The 18716-nt window shown below is 39.9% G+C and overlaps 1 protein-coding gene across 2 annotated transcripts in view; it reads right to left on the bottom strand.

Moving 5' to 3' along the window:
• Nucleotides 1-6483: 6483 nt before the first annotated feature.
• Nucleotides 6484-18716, bottom strand: part of LOC131249049 (myosin-9-like) — a 67329-nt gene continuing 55096 nt past the window's right edge. For both annotated transcript variants that reach the window (XM_058249611.1, XM_058249610.1), the window contains exons 32-39: nt 18476-18613; nt 17213-17283; nt 17008-17107; nt 16864-16920; nt 8105-8161; nt 7933-8013; nt 7378-7460; nt 6484-6993 (exon numbers count right to left, since the gene is read on the bottom strand). In XM_058249611.1, coding sequence (XP_058105594.1) covers nt 6870-6993; nt 7378-7460; nt 7933-8013; nt 8105-8161; nt 16864-16920; nt 17008-17107; nt 17213-17283; nt 18476-18613 — 711 coding nt within the window. In that variant the 3' untranslated portion in view covers nt 6484-6869. The remainder of the gene's footprint in view (nt 6994-7377; nt 7461-7932; nt 8014-8104; nt 8162-16863; nt 16921-17007; nt 17108-17212; nt 17284-18475; nt 18614-18716) is intronic.

The raw sequence follows: 18716 nt of genomic DNA on the forward strand, positions 1-18716 counted from the left end.
ATGTTCAATCATTATGTTTCCTATGCTGTGGTCCATGTGAGATTTGGAGGTGTTTCATTTTTGGGTTCATTCCTAATGCCTTAAAAATGAGTTGGAAAAATGGACAGACGGCATGGATATATAACACTTACATTAGAGTGGGTCCACCACCGCTTGACCGAACATGCTGTTACCCTGACCTGGCTAGGTGAACCCAACTCCACATGCCTAGGGTCCACCATGATGTTTCTTAGAAATCCACCCTATCCATCCATTTTACCAAATCATGTTAGGAGGTGAGCTAAAAAATGAGGCAAATCCAAAGCTTAAGCAACCCACATTGAAGAAATTAATGGAGATTGAACAACCACCATTGAAATCTTTTCGACCCAGACTATGATGATTATATGCCATTCAAAATGATCATAATGCCATTCCAACCCTATGAGACCATATGAAGCAACACGTGGATATTTCAAAAAAATAAACGTACGCCTCATGACTGTTTCAATAGTGAAGGTTCAATGCTGTCTTTTCAAGTAGTGTGGCCCACTTGAGTGTTGGATTTGCTTCATATTTGGGCCCATAATAGCTTAAAATAAGTCAATGAAAATGGTGAACGAGCTGAATTTCTTAAGAACATTATGGTAGGGCAAATCAATTTTTTGAGCCCCTCCATTGTAAGGTGGGGGTTTAATAATACTTTTTTCAAGTTGTGTAGCCCACCTCAGTTCTGGATCTTCATTATGTTTGAACACACCGATTAAAATGAGCTGGAAAAACTAGTGGACATAGTGAATTTCTCAGAAACATCACGGTGGGCCACACAACAATAGGCGCGGTTTCTAAAATGATATGAATAAAATGGTTGATGGGGTGGATTTCTCAAAATTATTACGAGATGTATTTCCCAACATGGCACATCCATTCATTAGGCTTTGGCACACACACATTGATCACAATTACCCCATGTAAGTTACTTTTTGTAAGTTGAAAAGAAAAGAAAAAAAACCTACGAAAAAAAGTTACTTTGTGTTATGAGTTACTTAAGTTTAATAACAAAAATAATTGAAGTTGAAAAAGTAACTTATTAAGTTAAAAAGTTACTTATTGGATGGTATCCAAACGGGCTCTAAATATCTGAGATGTGCATTTAAATATTGGAAATATACTGTGGAAGAGGCCTATGAGACCGTCTCCTTCTCAAGCTGTTGATATGATACTTGTGTCATGATTTGTGGGGTTCTTTACCAACTGACCTAGGGAATGAGCAATGGATGTGAACCTTGACTTGGTCCTTGGAATGAGCTCCTGATGTGCACATGGTGGACCTTGATGCATTATTTATTTATCTAGAATGTGCATGTGGAATCATGTCACACATTCATACGACGTGGTTTTATTTCCATAGCTTTTTATTTAAAGCCTTCTATGATAGCTCTTTGCACATATTAAGATGTGGAATTATTTGTCTAGCTCATTATATTTTTATGCTTGTTGTAACACCTATAAGTTACTTTATTAGTTATCTCACTGCTTCATTCCTTCTCCTCCTTATATAACACCTTCATAGTTTTTTAACCTCTGCATTTGTTACTTTGCATACATAGGATATAAGTTCTAGTGCAGACTTCAACAAAGATTCAATTGAGCACAATGAAAGGTGGCTTACAAAGTTGGGCTATAGGACTCTTGAAATTCTTGTCATAGTTCATATCTTTAGGCAATCAACATGTCAACATTTTTCTCAATCCATGATAGCAATTTCAGCCATCTTGTTCTCTTGGAATTTATGTCATTTTAGACCAACTTAGATTCATTATACTTGTTCGGTGTTATTGTTCATTTATTGAAGAAATCTTGAAAACTACTGAGCCAAGACATTTGACTGCGGGAGCCTTTGCAAATTTTTTCCTAAATGAAGCTATTAATCAGTTGTATAGAAAATAAAAAGTTTATGGACGTAATAGTAACACAGTCAAATGCACCACTTTACATCATTAATAAAAGTATTTTTACAATTAAATAACATTAATAAAATATTAGTTTCTTATCAGAATTGTCTAAAAAATTCTCCTAGGTGCAAGTGGATTTGAGAAGTTGTCTTGGTAACATCAACATATTTTCAATTGTGGACAATACACCCTAACATTTGCGTTATTATAAGCACCGAAATAATAATAAAAAAAAATACATGCAATGAATAAGTAATGACCAATAATTAAAGAGTTGGGCTCATTTCACCAAACGCCCTTATTTGAATATACAATGCTGTGCGCATATGAAATAGAATGGATTCTTCATCTTGCCAATGGGGCACTGCACGGACACGAGTGTGGTTCCTTCGCGACCGTAATGACGGGGCGGTCGATATGACAGCAGTATTGGGGTTCCGATTACTCAGGTACGCACTGCGCATGGACAGTTCAGGGCCAACCAGGAGCGTCCCACATCACACACACACACGCGCGCACACGCGCACATGAAAAAGATACGAAAGGGACGGGGTCTTACATTGTACATCCTGACACTCATCTTTCAAGGCCAAACCTAGATGATTGATCGCCCAAAAGGGAAAACCTTCGATACTCTAGCTAAGTGTGGTGGATAATACACATGCACTTAAAAAGTTAGGAATTGCTCACATGACATACAAGTAGTGAACGCTGGGACCCAGAACCAGCAATGTGGGTGGTACACTAACCATGGGCCCACCTTGCTGCATGCGTTGTATATATATCTACGCTGCCGTCCATCCATTTCACCAACTCATTTTAATAGCATGAGCCCAAAAATGAAGCACATACAAATCTCAGGTGGACCACACCACAGAAAACAGTAGCCATTGATCGCTTCTCACTAAAAACTTCCTATGGCCCACTGCTTTAAAGACTTCCCTTGACAGAAGCCCTAGCGTCAAGGAGTTCCCTCGGTTCATTGAGGCAAGGTAAGCATGGGCGATCTTTGGCGATCCATCGTTGTTTCCCAATCTAATCAACAACCGATTCTCCAATTGCCTTGAACAGTCTCTCTATCTGGCTTTGTTATTATTATTGTGCCATCTGCAAACTGTGAGATAAGTGTTGCCATGGTTCCCTCTTGGAAGCTATGTTTGAGCAGTCGATTTCATGTCTCTGCAACCTGGGAAGCCAGTCATAGAAGCGAAGCCTATTGCCACGCCCCGACCAATATCAAATACGAGATTGGGCCTCTTCTCAAAGATTTGATGGAATGGCCCACCATCAAATTGGTGGACATTTGTTGTAGGTGCTTAGCAATGAAAATATACGACGGTTCTATTTATTGGAGGCATTTAGAAACGAAAATATTCGATGGTTCTATTTCAACAAACAAATGTCCACGAATCAGAGCTTGGGATTATTCAGCCAATCTGAACTTTGGATTGTGAATTAGTGACGCTGGAATGCAAGAGTGTAGTCAGTTTTATTTTGAGTTAACATATGCCATGCACACAACTTCTGAGAGCCTGAGTATCAAGTCTCAACGTACGCAACCTGAGTATGAAATAACCAGGCCCAAAAATCCCATTAGATGGGCCACCTATGCAACATTAGCATTGTCATAGTAGGCAGAACTAGAGGAATCATTACTTCAGTTGTGTTATCTAGACCGTTGAATTGTGGTACCGTATTCTCTGACATAAATAATTGATTTATGCCAAAGCTTTGCTGAAGAATCCGGACTACGCTACCATGGATGACCTTTACCTGAAAATCACAAGACTAGAATGACCTTTCAATTTCCCATTTGCAATATTGAAATGTCCAATTGGTGCTCAGGTTGCCCAGCAATATGAATTTTACGATTGAGCCCGTCCATGGTGGGACCCATCAGATGAATGTTATGGGTCTTGGACATGGATAGAGGGGGGCAGGTTTTGAGTTGGGTATGAATGGGACAGGCTTCGGCCAAGGGAAACGGATTGGCTACTCCACCTGCCACTAGCCAATGGCTAGTGGTCGGTGCTCTGTAGACCCCAATACGATGTATGTGTCTCATCCATCCATTTTTCCAGATAATTTTATCATGTGAACCCAAAACTGAGGTAGATCAAAATCTCAGATGGGCCACACAGTGTTGATTGAACTCTCACCGTTCAAAACTTCTTGGGGCTACAAAAGTTTTGAATCAAGGTGATATTTGTTTTTTTTTTTTTTTCTCCTTCATCCAGGTTTCATCCAGGTCTTTATGACCTAATCTACAGGTTGGATGTCAAATAAATATTACAGTGGGCCCTAGGATGTTTTTAATGGTAGATGTTCAATTACTACTGTTTTCCCATGGTGTGGTCCACCTGAGATTTTGATATACCTTGGTTTTGGGTTCATACCATAAAATTATCTGGAAAAATGGATGGACAGCATGGATGAGAAATATACATCATGTTGGGGTCCACAGAGCACTGACCACTGGCCATTGGCTAGTGGCAAGGGGGAGCAGTCAATCCGTTTCCTCGGCTAAGCAATTGCAAAAGTGTAAATAGACCCAGCTGAAAATTTCTAAACATGGGTCTAAAAGAATCCAAGCCCTGGCCCGTCGATGGCCCTAGTTTTAAGTGTTGGATAATGTAATCAACATGGATCGTTTGCTTTTTCTTTACCTCTAGATATTGTATGATTGTTTGGGGTTGATACTTCATGAATTAGGGAGCCACACCTGAGCTCAATGCTGCTAGGTGGGGGCCTACAAGTTAAAATCAACCTAGAAATGTTGAACCATTCAAGCTTTGATGGGTACACCTATCATCAGCCCTCTGACCTGAGCCTAATTTCATGAATAATTACTTCTTCAGTCAAAAACCAAGTCCAAGCCCAACACAAACCCAGTCTCAATACAGATCTGACCAGACTCAAGGCAGGTCTGTGCGGCGTCTAGCTGCAACCTGATTGTGGGTTCATAAACCCATTGCATATAAATAGCACACCAGAACATCCTCGGGCCTTCGGTTTGTGCATGCAAAACCCATCTAGACCATTGCCTGATGGGCCAGTCTTAATTGGGCCCTTGCCCTAAAAAGTCCTACATCAAAGAATCCTAGCCATTCAATGCTTTCCTAGCTGCAATGTTTCTTAACTATCTTTCATGATGGCACATCGAAGGGTTAGAATAATACAATCAAGGATATTTTTGGGGTTTATCAATCAATGCCAATGCCTATTAGATCAGCGGTCAGGATCAACCCTGAAGCCTGCTAGTACATATTGAAAACCTGAGGATACCAAAGTATATTGATGATCCCATGATTCCTATAGACACATGAATATGAACGCCTTCTCAATATAAATTTACCAACTTATAAAGTCAGTATCATTAGACAATACACCATCTAAATGGAAAGAAAATGAATTGAACATCCAAAAGGAGATAAAAAGCTGCAACCATACTTTGATAAAGGGGGTGTCCCTTCTCTAAAGCATCATCCAAAAGGAGAACGAAGAAGGCTGAACTAGCAGCTGGATACATTTCATTGGGTTGCGCATTTCCAATCAGAACCATTTGATTAAACTTTGATCCAACGGCTGGATAAATTTCATACGGTTGGGTTTTTCCCATTGGAAGGGAAGCAATTAGACATGGCAAGGGAAAGTCAAAAGAACAGCCTTAATACAAGGCAGAAATGAAAGATGACTCATAAGCAGTGTTCGAAGTATCAATATCGTTATAAGTTTCGCTGGCCACGGATACAGAAACAATATCGATATTGTCGATAATATCGTTGATAACCAGAAATGTAGAGAAATATGAAAAAAACAGTGGAATTTTTAGTGAAACTTTAGGAGATGTTAAAATGTACATATTTGTATATTTAGAAATAAAAAAATTGCAAAAAAGAATGCATACATAACAAGTTTCCATTTAATTGAGCCTTGAAACATGTGCTGTTGTAAGAAATCCATCCAACCATCCCATCCGGCCTATTTAATCATCCAACCTTCCGTCCAAACATCCATTGATATTGTGAAATATCAACAACAAATGATATTTCACCAAGAAATCATCAACAATTGGAAATGAAACAAAAGATTGTGCTCTCAATATCGCGCATGTTGCGAGATCGATATTATCAATGACAAATTGAACACTACATACAACCATGTGCCCATGATTTTTTATTTTTTATTTCGAAATAAATTAAAATTTTAATGATGTCAATATGTTGGTGATATTATTAAAATATTGTTGATACACTTATAATACAAGCACTACCTCGAATTTACATGGTCGAAAATATTAGCAATACATCAGCAATATTTATGCATTGACAATACAAGCGACACCTAGAATTTACATAGTTGAAAATATTGACGATTATATTAGCGATATTGATACGTTGGCGATACTTAGCGATACATTGCTAATACTTGGAATTTTTGATACTACCAGCGTTATCAGTATCACTACCAGTGTTATCAGTATCGCCAAGCTGGAGATAAAGATAATATCAGAGATATTCCGATAATATTGGAGACAATTCGAACACTGCTCGTAAGCCCATCAAAATTGCAAGTGTATATAAAACTGATTCTAATGTTTTGAGAATACATACATAAACAACACTTACCGTCCATTTGGATGCTAAAATTACTGAATGCAGTTCATTCAATTAATTATATAAGAAATGACCTAACTGGGGCAGCACCATTTTTATTCATGGTGACAACCAAACCTGAAACTAAAATTCCACATGCTTCGAGTTGGACTTGAAATGATAGTAATTGCTGTTTGGGAGAACACCCTCAATGGAGTGGGGTAAGCCCCACTATGGTCATCTACTGAGTTGAATAGTTGCAATTCAAATATTCAATTCAATTGGACATCCAAACAGTCTTTAGGGTGGGAAATCGACAAGAAAATGATGTGAATAGTGGTTATTCAGCACGTGGCAATAAGAACACAAAGCCCGAGTGCTCCCGGATGAGTGGTGGTGGTTCGGCTCTGGAGATGTCAATCTTGTCTATTGACTTTGATATGTCATCAACTGAAAATGGAATGCTGCACAATGAGAAAATGCCAGAGAGCATCAATCAATTAGGGTCGCAAGAAACTGCCAAGGGCATGTTTGGATTGCACGGGAAATGGAAAGGTTAAAAAAATCATTAGTACCATGAGCATTATTTTCCCTTGGATTCCAAACTTAGAGGTTTTGCTTGGATGACAAGTGAAAATTTTATATTTGTGAGACAGTGGTCATATAATTTTTGTGCTACTATAAAAAAGTACAACGATTGCCAGGAATCCTTCATTTTCTTTATTATCCAAATATCCCAAAGTATCACATCAATGGAAAACCTTCTCCATTACCTTTCTTTCCCCTGGATTCTATGTACCCAACCATGCCCTAAGGAATGTAGCTCTGAAGAGTGAAAGTATTTTTACCTCGAGTCATCATCCAGTAGGAAAGAAGTGCTGACAGCATCGTTCGAGTCTTCAGTCATCAAAACCCTCATGTTGGATATAACCTAGCAAAAGGGACCCAGTAACACAAACTAACCATAATCAGATACTCTCAAGTTATCAAGGATCCATGTGAGCAAAAGCATCATGACAGTGAGAGGTTTCCTAATTCCACAAACATGTGTGGCCTGACTCCTCAAGATGCCAATGTACCAATTAGAACCAAGCTGTTCCTCAGGCAGGCGTCGCCATGTAGAGGCCTTGACCCAAAATAATCAGGCCAGTACACGCATCAGGTGGGCTCAATGGATGGTCATATTGTTTTATACCATCCAGTTGTTTCTTACCCTGCCGTATGTGGTGAATGAAGTATCCTACTTTTGGGATATGACACATAGACAACAGGCCCATCTGATGGACAGCTTAGCGTTCCACTTATGTGCAGCTGGACACGTGCTGTACATTCAAGTTGAATTTGCAAACAATTAACAATGATAATCGAACCTAGCTCAATTAATGACAAGCAATGCAACTTACATCCAAAGACAGGCCATGCGTGCCATACTTATCATCATAGAACATTGTACTGATCCGATATAGCTGTTGTATGCTGAGCATCTGCAGATGGAGAAGCAGTGTTAATTGAAATTCAAGGGAAATGTGTAAAAGAAAAAGAAAAAAAAATATTAGCAATGAAAACATCACTCACAGGGCAAAGATGATGACATATTTCATCCAATGTCTTCTTAGGCTTTTGATGTATTACCTGATCCAGATGAAAAAAGTATCAAGATAGTACTTATGATGTGTTGAGCAAATTGGACAACGAAAGGTTGTGGTCCTTTGGACACGTGAATTAGAGCTGGGTTTTTCTCCACCTTTAGGGTCTGTTTGGTAGTATGATATAAAAGACAACATGGTAGGAAAAACTACTGCAAAGCTTATATCTTTTTCCTTTATATCAGGTCTTTTAAGTAGGCAACCTTAACTAAAAGCTTTTACACATTATTTTTTCCTTGGCAATTGCACACCTTCCAACAATAAAAGAAGAAATAGAAGTTAAAAATGCAATGATTTCACATTTGCATTGGATGTTACTACCACAATGTCATGTGCATCCTGCTGTAAAGGAAAAGAAAAGCCTTTTCTGCTTCTGGTTTGCTTTCAATTTTCCTTGGTCATTTCACTTGATTGTCTTCACGAGTGACCAATGATATTTTGGCATTTTACATCCTTAGTGTACTAGTTTTATGTGCCCTTTAAAGCCAACTGGATATCTGTTGATTGGAATTGGGTCGTTAGTGACCCCTATTGATGAATGAAACTTGGACATTGGTGGCCTTCTTATGTCTTCTCTTAATTGTTTTTTGTGTGTGTAAGTGTACTATAGAGATTCCTTAGGGATTCTCTCTTGTGGCCCATGGGTGAAGAATGAAGTGGACTCAATGGCCTAGAGTCATAGAGAGTTGCGATACCACAGTTTTTTTAGTATTCCAAATTCCATAGCCGCTTTAGCAGGTATAGACAACCTGGGATTTGTTTTAGGGTCATCAAGGTGTTCCAAAACGGTAACGGTGGCCGTAATAGCCACCACCATTACCGTTATGATACAGGTCGTTACGGTCCTTTTTATTTTTTGAAAAAACTGTTACGGGGCCGTTATGGGGCAGTTACGGCCTGTTTTTTCTGTAACGGCCGTTACGACTGTTTTGACCCTGTAACGCATAATGATTATGACCGTTACTGTTACGTAACCGATTTTGAACACCTTGATGATCATCCTGTGTGACGTGGAACCAATGATGAATTGAGATAGAATAATCTTTACTATTGGGCATCTTGTAGCCTCTGCCCTTCACCACATGGGAGTGCGACCATTAGTTCACGAGTATTGCGATGTGATTGATTGAATGTTCATATTGGACAATTGCATCAGGTGTCCTAATTGAGAGGCCCATCATGCTTGGTATGGATTGACTTGATCATGCACTGACTTTGAATAATCCTGATTTGAGGTTGCACAAGGACTCATGGTCGTAGTGCAGTGAGCCTTTATACATCTTTTTGAGGTCACATTGGAGGCCGATATACGGGTGTGATTGGGTACACACATTCGAATATGGTTGAAGTCTTACGTGCATCAACATGGGATCCAAGTGGTCTTCTGAGACTTAGTTGTGGTTAGATCTTATTGATCAAATTGTCCATTGAGTGTTTTATGGTTGACTAATACTCTCAAATGTTTTCAAAAGTTATCTGCCATTAGATCTTTTGATCTGACAAATCCCTAGTTTGTCTATGAAGAGTTGATATAATTGTATTAGTGTCTATAATTGATTTCTTCTGTGTAATACTACTAATGAATAGAGCCTCATTGATAAATGCTACATCTTCTGCATTGGAACCCAATTTTGGCCAAGAGTTAACATCATTGACAATGGAAAGATTTCAGTCAATTCGAGCACATGGGATAGGCAGATTTATTGACTTTTGATAATGTAGGTAATGCAGGGGCATTTTCACACCGGGCTCGAGTGGGGTAGCCTGTGGGATGTTGGGACACACTCGGGGCGGGTGGCCCGTGTGAAGTGGGTGGCTTGTGTGAGGCGGTACCCATGTGATGTGGGGCCCATGAGGGGCGTTCGACCGAGGTCCCAACCCATGCGATGTGGGGCCTAGGCTATGAGATAAATGGATTAATTTGCCATGCTCTATCAGTTCGAGCTTTTAGAGTAAGTGGTTAATTGTCCTGCATCAAAGTGGTATCAGAGCAGTAGGTCTCGTGATTGAGACTCTTCACCAGGGGTGATTAATGCAGGGGCATTTTCAGGACCCATAACCGACTTCTACTTTATGGTTATGGGCCCAAATCCACTTTCTAGGCCCATCGTTCTTAGTTTTAGAACATTGAAATTGTTGAGGGTCAAATATTGCATATTAGACCTAGTTATTGCCTGCATTTATGAACATGATACTATTTAACAAACTATTTTAATTGTATTTGTGTTGCAAGGTGACTTTAGGAGCATGGGCTGAAAAAGGATGCTAAAAGCATAGAATTAACGCTCAGAATGCACCAAGGCAAGGGATGGACCCCAGGGGACCAAGATCAATGGATCTACATGCCAGAGATCCGAGAAAACTGAGAAACTGAAGCTCAAGTAGCCCAAAAATCAGCCAGAATGCAAGATCACAGGGTTCTAACCATATTCTCAGCTCGAAACTTCATACATGGCCTGAGGACTATAAATTAACCGTACATATCGAATTTCATCCGTTTTATTCTTGTGGAAGAGGCCCAATAGCAAGGTCAGCCCACAAATTGTTAAACTGGGGCCCACCTGCTATCTGGATATGCTTCAATTTTGGTCTCAACCACTTAAAGTAGAAGAGAAGCAAGATGGATGATGTGGATTTCTCATATACATTTCAGTGGACCCCACATATAAGGTGAGAGTGCACCGTGCGGTACACTCCTGCGCCCCACCGGACTGCTCAAACCAGTCAAACTCGGTTTGACCGAGTCTTCTTCACGGCACCTTCCTCCAGCACTTAAACAGAGCTTGCGGTTGGGTGCAGTGGGCCACCATCTTGATTCGACAGTCCAATCTGGACCGTCCATAAGAATTCTACGGCCCATATCACCAAGACCTAGGTGACATAATTGCAAAAGACAAGTAAGGATTGGTTCCCAACCATTCAAAAGCAGATTAGACGGCTGTAAGATCCAGCAGTTGGGCCATATCAAAAGCACTCCAAAACCATCTACCTCCACCAGAAATTTCGTCACGAAGTTAATGGACGGAGTAGATTTCCTAACAGACGCTGATTATGGGCCCCACCAAGCACCAGCGCACACCCTGTTACGCACGTCCGAGACCGTCTGGGAAATCCGAGCGGCTGTAGCCCTCTGTCTTCGGTTAGACGGATAATCCAAACCGTCCATCGTGTACCTCATCCAAAAAAACCCCAAGGGACGTTGCTTTTTCGGAAAGAAACGATTGAAGTGGGCTGTGTTCTGCTCATCTTCTTGGCTGCGTAAAGAGAGCTGCGCAGAACGTCAACCGACTCCGCTGCGAAAGCTGCCGTGCGTAAACAGCCAGCCACCACCCTCTCCTGCTATAAAGGAAAGAGAAGAAAGAGACAAAAGGGAGGAGAGAGAGGAGGAATTCGATCGGAAGCTGGAATTGGAGACGTGAAGCTGGGACGGTGGCTGCACGTGAGCACGGTTGGGCTGGACATGAGCAGAGATAGAGAGAGATATCTGGTTTTCTTTTCTGGTTCTTTTCTTTTCCTTTTGAGATTTAGCCTAATCATGTTTATGTGTGGCTAAACCTCTTAGCTGGGGCTAAGAGGGGAAGTTTGTGGCGTGATGGGACTGACTCTATTCCTTTGATTTATGCTAGACTGATTGATGTTGATTTTAGTTCAATTAAGAGGAATACTTTCAGTTTGTTTTAATGGTTTGTTGTGACTGAAATTACAATAGATCTGCGATGGCTTTGAGTATTTCTCCCTCCTTTTGATGTTTATGACGTCAGGAAGCCCTGTTGTTCACCATCGTCTCATGGGCGTGGTTGGATGACGGTATGCTTCCTAACCTTCATGCATTGTTGAGTGGTTGGTAATTAGTTTAATTCTGTTGGTTGCTTTGCCTCCTGGGCATGGTTTGATGATGGAATCCATTCTAATTCATATACCTTTCATCTCTTTAAAACTATATTAAAAGAAGTTCAGTTTAATTTTCATGGTGATGGCATAAGATCTCCCTGATCTCTACAAGTGGATCCTCTGAATCCCCAGTTTCCCTTCCCTGAATTGTTTAAGTTTTCGATAATTATTCCACAATTATTCTTTAAATTCTATTTAGATTACATCTTAGTCCAGTTCTAGTTCTACTTAGTTTCAGATAACGTACAGGTATCAGTCCCTTGGGATTCGACCTCGATCTTACTGAGTTTATTACTACATCACAACCCTATACTTGGGGAGTGAACAGGGTTTGGCCAAGGTCCTAACCCATGTGATGTGGGGCCTGGGCTATGAGATAAAGGGATTAATTCGCCATGCTATATCAGTTCGAGCTTTTAGAGCAAGTGGTTAATTGTCTTGCATCGGTAGGGTATATCAAAGTCCATTGGGGTAAGGAGAACCATGCTTGGTGCTCTCCAAAAACCCTAGAAATCTTCCTTATATAGATCCTATCTCAATGGGAGAGTACAGAGAGAACTCCAAACGGTTATGGTCCCACAATGATAAGTATGATGGAGCCCCAATAACCATAATCTAAGACACTAACTGTAAGTTCAAGAAAACGGTGGAATCTTTATTAAATCACATAAGGTTCCTTAACCACGTTGCATGTACCCAATTACATCTATGTTAAATATGCATCGCAGCATCACTAGATGTGTCAAAGTCATCACATCAAAAGTAAGATCACCTCTTGCATCCTCAAGTCAAAGGTTGAGTATGAGTTAGTGCGTTATCAAGTCAATCCAATATAAGCTTGTGAGGCCTCTTGGTTAGGAGACTTGGCGATACTCCGATATGGATATCCAAAAGGTTTGATACTAGAACCCATAAAACAAATGAATATTCATATTGCCATGTAGCAAAGGGCTTAAAACAAAGAAGACAACTAAACCACCCAATGGTGGAGATTAAACCATCTCAGTTCATTACAAGTTCACTAAAACACAGGATAACCACAAACAAGAACTATATGGTCCAATATCCCGGAACGGCTCATGAGGGTGTTTCTTCTCTTTTTTTAACAGCTTTGTCATCACCTACTCCCAAATAAACCCTTAGGACGTGCTTATATTGGTAGAGTTTGAGTTGTTCGTATAAGCACATGGGTAGTTAGGTAGTAGGGGTCCTCATGTCATTCAACATTATCATTTAAAGCTTGCTAATGAGACATTTGCAAGAGCCCTCATAACTGCCCACTGCCCTATGGGTTGTTAACAAAGCTTTCTAATGCGACATGTGCAAGAGCAGTCATGAGTGTCCACTACCACATGGACCCTTGGGTATGTGCTTACTTTATTAGAGTTTGAGTTGTACATATAAGCATACATGTAGTTAGTGTTCAAAATATTGGTATCGCATCCTTGGGATACAAATAAGTATCGGTTATTGCACAAGATATATCGTTTGTATCAGGTAATTTATCACACTTTTGAGAAACATGGGGAAACATTGGGACCAATGTTCGAAATATCAGTATCATGTTACATATCGCACCCTTGGGATATAGATATATATTGGTTATCGCATGGGATATATCAATTGTATCGCGTAATGTATCGTTGTTGTTGGAAACATAGGGAAACATTGGGAAATTGGTCGAATTTTCCAATGAAACTTCAGTGATTGTTAAAAAGACATCAATACACACTTATAAATCAAAACATTACAAAAAACAAGTGCACGTAATATGTTTTCTTTGTATGGGGTCCTAATCTATGCATTGTCTAACTGAATTGATGCAAGTATATTCAAAGTCTACTCATATAATTTATAAATGTAAGAAGACATGGAAAAATAAGCAATACATTTAAAAGCAAAAGAAGAATCACTAGATTGAGTTACATACATGTTTGATTTTATGTTTGGACATAAAGATTACAACTGATTTGCGAGAAATTGAAAATTACAAGTGATAGGAGAAAGGGAGGTACTTTTCCTTAAGAGTTTCTTTCATATCTCCCCAATGGACTATTGGGGGCTCTCTCAACCTTTCTTTCTTTCTCTCTACAGTGGCCCAAAACCTTTTTGCTTGGCGCATAAACTTCATCTTGGCAAATCGAACTTAACGAGCATCCGACATGTCGTACCACCCAAAATAGTGGTCCATATCCGCCAACCAATCTAGAAAAGCTTTAAGCTCCAAGTGGCCATTAAACGTAGGGGCCTTTACTCTAACTCCCTGGAGGAGTCGCGCATCTAGGTCATAGTGATCATGATGCCCCTCACAGGGTGGGTGCACGAGTGCACGCCCATGACCAATTTCTTGTCCACCTCCATTCCTTTATCTATCCTCCTGACCACCTGCCTGAGATTGAGCATCTTCCCCAATGGTGGGGTTTGCCCGGGCGGAGGTCTCTAGTTGGGTAATGCGCACATTAAGTTGTTCAAAGCGTTGGTCAATACGTTGTTTCAAGCGCCTACCCAAAGACTCAAACTGTCGGGTTATATTGTTCATTGACTCTTGCAATTGCTTCATGTTTAATGTAGGGTGCAAGCCAAAACCACAACCAGTACGTGTGGGCATACAACTACTCACTCAACTCAAGGACCCTTTAATACAACTATATGCGTCTAAATGGAACCGAATGATCCTATAGGACTCTATATGAGGGAAACTACACAACACTACTAAAATTCCAGCAATATAACTGCCTAAATAGTTTGTTAACAGAAAATTGAGCCAAGAAATTTGGAGATTTTCTGATAACATAAAATTCAGCCAAGAATTTTGGGGATTTTCCGACAACATAAAATTTAGCAGCCCATATTGTGACTTATGGGTCCTAAACAGCCCTATATGAGGAAACTTGATGCAAAAGAGACGTGAATAGACTAAACCATAAACATGCAATACATTCCCTTATGAAAACCCTAATCTCTATTACCAAATTTAATGCAGGACATGAAATTAAATATGAGGTGCAAGATTTTAAGCTTTAGATCATACCAATTTCTAAACAATCACGAAAAAGAAAAAAAAAAAAAAATCACATCCCACATACGTTCAAACATTCAACAAGGGGAATCTATGGGGGTCTAAGCCTATATATGTTTAGGGCTAGATCAAGTAGAATTATAAACCAAACAATACTCAATGAAGTGTAGATTCATCCAATCCTGCAAAGGACTGTTCCCCAATTCAAGAGATTCACCATGTTTCAAATAGGGGAAAACCTAGGGTTTGCAAAAGTTGAAAATATTTAAGATCTGGGATTTTTTTAGAGCTAGAGTTTGGGATTTAAGGCAAGAGAGGAGAGAGAAGAACCTGAGAAGGCTCCTGCGTGTGGACAGTAGGCCCACCTGGACGCACGTGCGTGGCTGTCTGGCCGCATGTGTGCGGGCCCCACAAAATTGAAAAAGGACTCCTTGGGTGTAGTCGGCTAGGGGAGGCCCACTCTCACACCAAGTTTCGCGACGATCTGCCTTTCGGTGTATGCGTGGTGCTTCGCCGAAGTTTCAACCCCCTCTGGTGGGCTAAAATCTGAAAATCTGTTGTAGTAGAGAACTTGGGCACAAAAAAGAAGAAGATAAATTTGAAGAAGGGAGGGCTGTGGAAGATGGTGGATGTGGGTTGGAAGAGATGAGAATGATTTGGGATAGTTGTGGCTTCACATCACGATAGTTAGCCCTTCGAGGAAGGGAGGGTTTCGCACCCAATTAGCTTCTTCAACTCAGAGGGATAGAGAAGAAAAAAAGCAGTATTTTATTCATAAGCTTCAATGAAAAAAAAACCTACATGGGATTGCCTATTTATAAGAAAACCCTAAACCCCAAAAGCCGCGCCATGTGCGCACACTATTACTTAGAAACGAAATAACAAAAATAACAACTAATCAACGTAATCAAAACGGTTCATGAGGTTTCTCATAATGATAATAACCAAAACTCAAAATCCTAGATCATCTAGGGTAGTGGGCCACGATCATGAAATCTAATGGTGGAATCCACATGATGATCGGGTCCACTCCAATGCTCCATAGCACGGCCCCCTAACTAAGAGGTCCTCCATAGATGTCGTCGTCAATCCAGATCCATAGTGGGGCCTTCCTCTTCCTTGAGTACTTGCGTAGGGTGGGGGGCGTGCGCGTGCGCATGATATCCCCATCATGGGTGCAGGGATAAAAGAGAAGTGATCACTGTCTTCTTCCATAAAACAGCCCTTGAATCCACAAGGAGAGAGAAATTGCTAAAAAAACAAAGATAAAATGGATATTATAGATGAAATTCCAAACAAAGCATCTTTACAAAACCATTAACATGACTTGTATAAGCCCCAAACTGTAAATTTACAACTTTCCTGAAATAGTAATGTTTCCATAAATTACAAACTTACTAAAAAAATATTAAACTAAATGACTTCTAAACTGTCTCAAACTCTTTCTCATGACTCAAGTAAGGACTTCAAGCTATTCCAGGACAGTCCAAATCTGAAAATACCCTACTATTGGAACCATCTCAATTTTCCCTCGATTGTTTTAGCTATTACTGGGACTACTCCTAGGTTGCTAGAGATAATCATATTCTTAATTCTATGCTTCCTAATCTATCCACACATCTATCTCAACACTCATCTCTGCAGCACTTGATCTATGCTCATGCTACTTTGTAACTGCCCAATGCCCTGCCCAAAAGCATAGACTTCTTTAAGCTTGAAAGAAAGAAAAAAAATCTAATACGCAGAAATAATAAAAATAAGAGGATGGGATGAAATACCAGGAATCGTATAGCTTGTTTGATATGCTTGAGCTCATCCCAAGAGGAACCTACATACTGCATTTTATTTTTTTTATTTTTGTTTATTTAGGAAAACAGAAATAGAAGAAATTAGGTAGTGTGACAGAAATTAAATTGAAGTACCTCCTCAGTCGCTGCATAGCACCATTCTTCTAGTTGAGCTAATCCCGCTTTGACATATTCACCATTACTAAATGAGCAACACTCTCGCCTCAATAGAAGGCTGTGGAGGGAAAGATAGCATGTATCATGGTAAAGCGAACAACTTTTAGTATGCAGCAGACTATAACAACTCCTTGAAAAGACAAGCTAAAGGCTAACACTGTACCTGTTGAATAACTGTACATTGATGAAGGAGAAAGTCTGTGAGAAAATCTTATGAATTAAAAAGGGGGGCACCTGACGAAAGAATATGTGAAAAGTAAGTCTTGAGAAATCTTAATATCAGATGAGGAAAAGAAGAAGACAAGGAAACAAGTTGAACCTCCCCATAGGCAATTAGAATTCAGTTAATTGGTTTTGGGGTTGGCCTCAGCAAAGGGAACCTACTTGAGCAACTCATACATCAAGTTAGAGAATAGAACATGTTTGGACTGATGCATTTTTTGTGATGATTTTAGGGAAACTTTAGAAGGAATGATAGAACCAGATCTCTCTATCCATGTTTTATGTCCAACCGAACACCCTCATCCCAAAATTTATGGACAAGACAACTCCCATACTGATCATTATGATTGCAGCAACGACATCCCAAGAGGCCATGAGGGCAAGTTTGGGGGTTCCTAAAAATTTGGTGGAAGCATGTGTCCACCACCTACAATGAAAATGCAACGCTAGCAGTCGGACTCATTATCATTGCATTCTCATTTTGGCATAGGTTTTGCAGAAGGAAGCATTTGGCAGAGCCCACCATTTGCATTTTTAGGTGCACTAAATGGTTCTACCCATAGTTTAAAATCTCAAAAACTCGAATCGACTTGACTCGATATACAACCAGGTCAGGTTGACTCGATGACTTGATTCAATATTTCAACATTAAACTAGGAAATATTCAACTAATAATAGGTACTTAGAACAGTATGATTATAATAATAGGTGAACAAAATCACAAAACAACTGTGCGATTTCATGGCAGCTGATAGGATAATGCTTGTTTGAGGTTGGGAGTTCAAATCCCCAACGAATTGCTTTTTTTTTGTCTTTCTTTTTTTTCTATAAAGGAACTTACTCAGCGAGTGACTCCGTCCAAGTCACGCCAAGTCATGTCAAGTCAACCGAATAGGCAGGCCGACTTGACGAGTCAGTTCAAGTCAGAACCAAGTCAACTTGCCAGCTAGTTTCATGGTGGCTCAGCTCGATTTCTCGTTGAATCGAGTTGACTTGGCCTTTTGACTCGAGTCATGGAACTATGGTTCCTCCTCTACAAAAAGGTGCATGGGGAGGCTGCAATCTGTTTCATTTTCATCCGGAAAAGGTAAAAGAGCTATCACTTATTAGATAGAGACAAAAGACAAATCAGGAAAGAAAAAGGGAAAAGAGACATCTCTTATCAGATAGAGACATAAGAAAAATCAATAGAGATTCAACTAACAAGATTTGCTTTCAGTGTGTTCAAGAATTTTCCAAGCATCTCCACAATCCCTTGCCAGTGAGCAATCAATTCTTGCTGAGCTGCAGCATTTGCAATTGAACGGGAAGATACCAAAATTATTCTGGATGTTCTTGGTGCCTACATATTCAATGCCATAGATGGGAATTATTCCAAATAATCAGTTAATGGAAGGTAAAACAGTGTGATGCCAACCAAGCCACCATAACTGTTATCTTTTAAT

Source organism: Magnolia sinica, chromosome 6, assembly GCF_029962835.1.
Source record: "Magnolia sinica isolate HGM2019 chromosome 6, MsV1, whole genome shotgun sequence".
In the NCBI taxonomy this organism is placed as follows: domain Eukaryota; kingdom Viridiplantae; phylum Streptophyta; class Magnoliopsida; order Magnoliales; family Magnoliaceae; genus Magnolia; species Magnolia sinica.